The sequence below is a fragment of the Esox lucius genome, chromosome 19 (assembly GCF_011004845.1).
Source record: "Esox lucius isolate fEsoLuc1 chromosome 19, fEsoLuc1.pri, whole genome shotgun sequence".
NCBI lineage: Eukaryota > Metazoa > Chordata > Actinopteri > Esociformes > Esocidae > Esox > Esox lucius.
Genome location: NC_047587.1, coordinates 30,191,233 through 30,199,492, shown reverse-complemented (window position 1 = coordinate 30,199,492; position 8,260 = coordinate 30,191,233). Strand labels below are relative to the sequence as shown.

At 41.7% G+C, this 8,260-nt stretch overlaps 1 protein-coding gene across 2 annotated transcripts in view; it reads left to right on the top strand.

Annotated features, from left to right (window-relative positions):
- The first annotated feature begins 3,343 nt into the window (after positions 1–3,343).
- The window catches only part of LOC105026630 (A disintegrin and metalloproteinase with thrombospondin motifs 20), a 102,210-nt gene continuing 97,293 nt past the window's right edge, over positions 3,344–8,260 (top strand). For both annotated transcript variants that reach the window (XM_013139023.3, XM_020040400.2), the window contains exons 1-2: positions 3,344–3,716; positions 3,961–4,325. In XM_013139023.3, the coding sequence (XP_012994477.2) occupies positions 3,626–3,716; positions 3,961–4,325 (456 nt within the window). In that variant the 5' untranslated portion in view covers positions 3,344–3,625. The remainder of the gene's footprint in view (positions 3,717–3,960; positions 4,326–8,260) is intronic.

Below are 8,260 nucleotides of genomic sequence, written 5' to 3'. Positions count from 1 at the left end.
CCCCTATTATCGGCCACTGTCCCGAATTACTGGCACCTTACTATTTAAAAAAAAAAATTCTGTATCAGTAATCCGATTACAATATTTTTGTTGGTAAGGTAATGGATTACAGTTACTGTTTTTTTGTAATCAGGTACTCCGCAATGTTGCCAAAGAATTATGGTGTATTGAGTCTTTCTTTACAGTCAATCATGGTGTATTGAGTCTTTTGTTTATAGTCAATCATGGTGAATTGTATTGAGTCTTTCTATACAGTCAATCATGGTGTATTGTATTGAGTCTTTCTATACAGTCAATCATGGCGTATTGAGTCTTTCTATACAGTGAATCATGGTGTATTGTATTCAGTCTTTCTATACAGTCAATCATGGTGTACTGAGTCTTTCTATACAGTCAATCATGGTGTACTGAGTCTTTCTTTACATTCAATCATAGTGTATTGAGTCGTTATACATCTTTACTGTGAGTAGGTTCTGGTTACTGCAACAAGTGATTACTTTCAGAGTCCTTTCGAATGTGTAATGATGATGATAATAATAAGGCTTAAATGAAAACAGTTATTCTACAGATAAGTTGAGTGAACTGGACTGCAGTTGAACTGTCACTGGTTACGGTTTGTCAAATTAAATTCTTCTTCCACATTCACAGTGTGGTCTAGATACACAGAGAGATCTGAGAGTGGTTAAGGAATCAATGGCTTCACGGGAGGTTTGGAAGTGAATGAATAACACATCAGGGAAGCATCAGACCACGGAGCTACAGTAGAAAGACTCACTTAATCTGAACAATCAGGAAATCTCAGGAGGACCCTTCAGATTCATACATAGCTTAGGTAGTTGGACAGACACTGCAGTGCTGGAACGGACACCTTGCCATGTGCTCTGTTGAATTGGCTTCAGTCCCTCAGAACAGATGAACAGTCTCTTGAGGTCACCATTGCGGGCCTAAAAAAGTGAAGTCAGTGAGTTTCATTCATTTGTCATATTGTTGTATTTCAGTGTATTATGGCTGCAATAGTAGGCCTCAATTTTAATTCAACTTTCCAGGGGATAGCATGAAACAGGCAATACAATTCTTCTTGAATGTATTGGCAGTTCTAGCTTGTATGGCTCCCTGGACGACCCGCCCTGATTTGCACCCCACATATAAATGCTAAAATATATACAAAAATAAGACTCATAAATATCTAAAAGAAGTAACAAAGACAAGAAACAAATTGTAGTATATAAATATAAATAAAAAAGCGAATAGATTTCTAACATTCTCTCCCAATTGCTAACACAAAATACACAGAGCACTAAATTGCACAAAGCCTAGATGTCTCTTCATCCTGGCCAGTGTCAGAGGGTGCTTCAAAATCTATCAGAAGTGCCCCTGAATTTGTATTGAAATTCAGTATATGAGTCTGACAACCTAAATACATTTTTTGCACAATTTATCAAAATTTCCAAATAGGAACCAAATGAACCATACAACCTCCTTGGCCAATTCTAGGCCTAATTCAGTTTTCAATTGTCCTGATTTATTTTAAAAAAGTATTGTTTTGTTCCGTTTTTTCACTTGGTCCTGTTTTATTTATTGGTCCAACCTACTGTCCATTCAAATGTGACAGGCTATCATGATTTGCTACCACTGTCAGTCTTAAAGTTATTTTTTACAGACTATGATCAATCACATTTTAGTTCAGTGAAATGACTGCCCGTATTTCACCCTATTGAATCTGGTCACCCTAAAGCTAGTTGGACACAAAACGGAATATTGTTGCCCAATTTGTAATAGCATAGCAAGCAACATAGGATAACAAACACAAGTGCTATATTAAACTATTTCATGACATTCATAATATTATACTCAAAAAGAAATGACATAGCTGCATACCTTAATCTTTAATGTGTTACTCCTCTTTTTTCCTAAACTAGGCCACTGACGTCTTAGACCTTTTCTTATCCATTTGTGTTGATTTGACACTCCAGCATCAATACTTTACCCATCCCCCAGCACTTTCACCCAAGAGTCAAGTCTGGGTGGTGTGCAGACTGGTTTTATATTATTCTTAACGATTTTGCACTAACCAGAAGAAAATGCAGCAATATGTGTGTGAAATTAAATATTCACATTTTCATGAATTAATTGTGGTGTTATAGAATAGCATTTCGTAGTGTGACTGATTTTACTAATTGCTTTAGTACTGTACAAAGTACGCTGGAGGGACTATGTCTCCCGGCTGGCCTGGGAACGCCTCGGTGTCCCCCTGGAAGAGCTGGAGGAAGTGTCTGGGGAGAGGGAAGTCTGGGCATCTCTGCTTAGACTGCTGCCCCCGCGACCCGGCCCCGGATAAGCGGAAGATGATGATGATGATGATGAAAGTACAAAGTTAGAGGTGCGCTATTTGATAGATTCCCCCACTCCCCCTACCTCAGACTTCCAGTAATCTGCCTAGCTCTAGTCTTATTCAAATTTCAAATAAGACTGGCTCTAGGACCACACTCAGACTGGCTTTTTGTGCCCCCCCACCCCCCCTTCACATTTTAAATCTAAACAGCCCTTGCCTAGACTTACAGACAGCTTAGTAATGTGAAAGAGCAGTATTATGTCATATTTAAAGCAATAACGCCTTATAATAAACACAGATTATTAAATGTATTTAAATAGAATGAATAATGTCTATTTCACCCACCTGGGCGAGGTAAGGTGACATTTGTGATGGAGCACATCAGGTATACCCACAGGTCTTATTCCCATAGTTCCCCAGTCATATATTAAACCCAGTCCTGCTTTAAATAATCAAGCTCAATATAAAATCTCCATGGGAAATAGATTTTAGTGCTGGAGTCTTAAATTAATCTGTGTACGGGAAACCGCCCCATTGTATGGTATAACTGCTACCAAAGTTTTTTTTCTGGGCTAAGCTAAAGCGAACGGCACACACCTGTTTGCAGAATTTTGAATATGACCAAACAACTTGCATGTTTGAAAAGTATTGCGCTATTTGAGTACTATCTACAGTATTAGGCTCTTGCCCACATAATGAATACACTTAGGGCTGCAGGTGAACAACGGTATTAATTCTATCAACATGCCAACTGAATGGGTACATTTGAGATAGTAATTACAAATGATACAAAACAAATCTTACACACAAGTAGGCAAATTTATTTTATGTATTGCAATTATCGTCCACGATAGGCAACTCGTAAAAACGTTTGCTACATTAGGTTAGACTGCCCTAAATTATGTGGTGGTCGAGGCGCACTTACCATTGGCTCGCTGGCCTAGGGGCGTTCCTTCGTGATGTTGGCGAGCGCTTATGGTGCAAGGGGTGTTCCATGGATGGCTACGGAAAAGCTTAGTTGGCACTGATCCCTCCTTTCCATATAGACGTAGCTTTCATTATGCAGAAAATACTCTGTAATGTATCGTAAATAGAGCGCTTTATTACAGAGGACAGTGGATGCATATTTAGCCATGCGATGAGGCCAGTGCACTTTGCAAGACTTGTGCTGCAAAGATCCTCCGCATATCCCACGACCTGTTGCTGACAAGCCGGGAGAAGGAGAGGGGAGAGCCGCTTGAGAAGGGTAGTGCCTTGGACACAGGAGCCCGTGGTTTTGTCGCTGGGGAAATCATGCAGTTTGCAATCTGGCTGCTTGGACTAATGTGTCACCTGTCAGCACTTGTCCGAAACTCCTTGGAATATCGATTGCATCCGAAACAAGGTAGGCCTAGTTATCTCCGTGATTTATGATCCCTCACGAATAAAATGTAATATCAGATATTTTAAAAAAGTGTTTTATTGTTATTGAGGGAATATCATGGTACAACATAGCACATTATTTTACTGTATCTTTATAGAAATATGCTCATTTTCAAAGCGGCTACATTGACGCATCTCTTTTGGCTACTTGTGTTACCGTTATATCTTGAATGAATTTCTCTAATGTACTTTTCATTGCATTTTAGAAAGTTTCATCAAACGGTTGTCATCATATGAAATTATCACCCCGCTGCGGATAAATGATTTAGGAGAATCATACCCCCACAAGTTGCACTACAAAAGGAAACGGAGAAGTGTAAATGCTGATTCCTCGACTGGTTTACGTGCTCACTACAGAATTGACGCATTCGGAAAACGCTTTCATCTCAATTTAACCGCCGACTCCAGTTTTATTGCCCCCACCTACACTGTGACACATTTGGGAGAGAAACACAGAAACGCAACAGAGTCCAACCAACAAGACCTCAGCGATATGCGGCACTGCTTTTTCCGCGGACACGTCAACGCTGCGATTGAGTCCACCGCTGTCTTCAGTCTATGCACTGGCCTTGTGAGTATAACTTTTCCCGTCTAAACGTAAGATACTCTCATCAGACTCTGCTGACAAATTCCCATTTCACCGGATTCCATGCATATCGCCCATAACACAGGACTGGTGAAGTGCATATGTAACATGAGCATGTGTGGCTTGACATGTGTCAGTGCCCAGAGTGTGAGCGGGACAGGACAGTGTCCTACCTCTTGCCTGTTTCACAGTAAAAGCGCAGGGGCGATGTTGCTGTTGGTCATGTTTTACACAATTTCCTTGCCTGGATGTTGGTCCCAAATTTTGTATATGTGACATACCTATGTGTTTTTCTTTTGTTATGACAACTTTTGACACATGTTGAGATTAATTAAATTGTGCCAATTTGACACTGATATGTATGCCTGTTGGAATATGAATTAATATGCAATTTGTTATGTTTTTTATATGGACCCAGTGTATGATATCATCATGTTTAGCTTTCTCTCTGACCTGCATCACTTCTGGCTACTAGTAGGTGTATCTGTTTCACACTCTTCACAGGGCTATCATTGAATAACTGGCTGTTCATTGGCTTGAAACCAAGTCGTTAGAGTTCTATCTTTAGGATGAGAATCTTCCTCATCACTCCCTTCCCTGTTTCAGTGAACTCTCAGTGGCGTGAGAGAATCAGATTAGTGAAAAATGGATGACTTCATGGGTCAGATTAGGTTACTGGTTAAGCGGCAAAGCTTGACCTCAGTCGTGGCAGTTGGATTCAGTGGGAACTGCCAGTCTGCCTTCCTGACCACGGAAAGTGACGGACGACCACAGCCTCTGTCACTTGCCCTATCAGTAACATCTCACTTATTTCTTTAAATGCTCAGTTTGCTCTCGTCTGAGGTTCCTGGACCTGACCGTGTGTCAGATGTAGGCTTGGCTGTAAATGTTAGCCAGCATAACAGACCATAGGCTGATTGTGCCTTCCAGAGTATAGTTGCATTTTGATCTGATCTGCTGGAAAAATAAGAAGTAGGATCTCATTTGTACAAGCTTTATTTTTCCTTCTGCCTAATTTGATGTATGACTTTGATTTATAACTTCAAACATGTGTGCATATTTAAAGTTTATTTGCTATTTCTGTGTTTTCTTCATCGGTTATTGAGTGACAGGATATAGATAGAGAGCAAGAGAGTGAGAGAGAGCAGTACATGGCTATAGGCTATTGTGTCCTAGATGAACCTGCCTAGTCTGAGGCTGCTTGATGCCTCATTGGACAAGCACATTTTGGTGTGATGAGGTCATTAAGAGATGAGTAACCCTCTAAAACCAACACGTAATCTACAGAAGGGACGTTTCCCTCATCTTTGGTACCCAAAGCCTACCCTCTGTGGTTAAGGGGTTTTGTGTCTTTTCAAAATGTGCTGTGACTTGTGGGAAATGGTAAGAAGCGTTTGGCCTGAAGTTGGTGCTGAGTGGAATCTTGAGCATGACTCACACCGTGGGAAATGTTGGTCCTTTCTCTATGTAAAAGAAGATGGTAGTTGTACATTCAGAATACCCTCTACGTATCCCATACACTATGTCACTCTGATCTGCAGACAGTTGCCAAGTCTATGTAAAGATCACAGGGTGGATACTTTGACAGTTTAATTTAAGACACGGCCTGTCTTTACCGTATGTCACATCTGCCATGGTGTTTACAGTGATCTTTGCTGACTGCCTGTGTGCCAGCAGAGATTCCTTACCATGGCCTTGACCTGCAGCTCTCTCTGGAATCCCCTCCACCAAAGGCCCATTTCAGCACCCATTCCTGAACAGTAAACATTGTCTGTCCGTCTGAACCTCCTTTTCAGATTTCCAAGTGAATAGGGCCCAACACTTGAGCCCTGACAGCCTGCTTCCACGTTTGTCCTAACAAAGTCTCTTGGTGCCTGTTTAGCCTTGTGGGAACCTTTTGTAGGAATATCAGAAGAAGTCTGCGAGCTCTCTTCCAGATTATTTTGCAATGGACTGGCAGATGTCATACGGTTGCTCCACGTCAGGACGACGGTTGCCCGGTCACCAAGGTCTTGTCTCCGGGCGCTGTCGCGAACAGCATGTACAGGATGTGTCTGCGGCGTCACCTTCACTCCGTCCTTGACATCACTGTACGGTGTTCTGTTGAGCGCCACGGCCACGGGCCTAGCCGGACGGTAACCTTGACGTTACTGAACACAACACATCTGTGCATGCTTCATGCCGACAGTGTCTGTTCGCATCATAACGTCCCACCGCGTGGAATATGCTGCTACCAGCTGTTTGCTGATGGCCTTGTATAAGCGCACTCCAAACCCGCCCATGCTGCCAGTACTGTGTTAGTTATGCTATGTACCGGGACGCTGGTAACGCTCTTTGCCAGTGCAGCACATTCACGTTCATTCATTACCGTCACCGTAGTCCACCGTGCCGACCCGGCCTTCAGAGAAGCTGAGCGGAGCTGCCTGAGCCCAAGGTGGTTCATACGGTGTTACAAGGCTGAGACTCAGAGGTTCTGCCAACTGCCACAGTTGGTTTCCTCTGCTTTGTGACATGTTATTACAACCCAGTCATTATATTGTACTTGGGCTCAGGTTGAGCCCTCAGATGCTAGTCTTTTTTTTCTTCTTCCAAGTGTTCATCCGTCTGTTGTGAATGGAATAGGAGAAATGAACATGTTCTTTTATGGATATTTTCAGTTGTCAGACATTGATCACTGTGATGATGGTCATGGGGATTGCCCCCAAAGGAAAACATTCCAGTGCAAAATATCCTCAAAAAGTGTGAGTATAAAATTACCATAAAAACACCTTTCTGTAGCTTAGCATTGTGAGAGCCTCTCTCATCTGCCACATTAATATTTGCTCTAGTTCTGACAGCGGCCCCATACTATCGAAATGACACAGATTTCATTGGTTTTCATTCATTCAATACAGAATTTGAGCAAAAGCACTACACTTCCCGCATTAAAGCCTAAATGTGAAAGATTTTGTGGGATGCTAACGTTGTGTAGTACGATATTATGCTATGAGCTATGGTAGATTATACACACACTTTATTGTGGACATACTACTAGTGCTCAGTCCAACCACCTTACCTCCAGAGAGTTTTCTTCAGGGCATGAAATCTAGAAGGTGTCAGAATCATTTGGCAAATATGCTGGTCCATGCTGGCATGATAGCGTCACACAGCTGCAGCAGATTGAAATGCCCGCTGGAGCTACATCTTATTACCATATAAGTAGGTGTGGAACCTGTTGTGGTAGTCTGTGACAATAACCAATCGGTGACAAGTACCAAGCTGTAGTCTTTTCAGAGATGTCATTCTGCACACCGCTGTTGAACCACACTGTTATATGCCTTTTTGTAGCCAATCTGTTAGTTGCACGATTCCTGACACTATTCGCCTTAAACCTCTCTCATCAGCAATCAGTGTTTGCCCACAGGACTGTCAGACTGAGGTTTTTTTTTCTGTTTCACCATCATTTAACTCTGGACCCGGTTGTGCGAATAGCCTAGGAGGGAGGCTGTTTCAGACATAGCATGGCATTGGCCCACCTGACTCCAATGATCATTCCACATCAGTGGCAGTGTCAAATGGTGACATGGATTTAATTTGGTGAATGGATGTAATTGTTATATCCATTCACATGCATTGCAATCAACCAATTATTGCTAAGCAAAATACAACTTCTACTGATCTTTCACTTTGTTAACATGCAGGAAAAGAATAAATAGCAATGGCAAGTGGCAAGCATGGGTTCCGCAAATGACCTAATAATGTAGACGTCAATAATGGAATATCAAAGCTATGACGTTGCATACAATACTGTACAGAGAAAAAAACAATATCAGCTTGTTGATAGAAAATATAATTATCAACAGCTAAAACCGCAATAGATAGCCAACTAGGGATTCTGATTCACACAACATTTAAGAGACATTTCGTACTTAACCAGAACT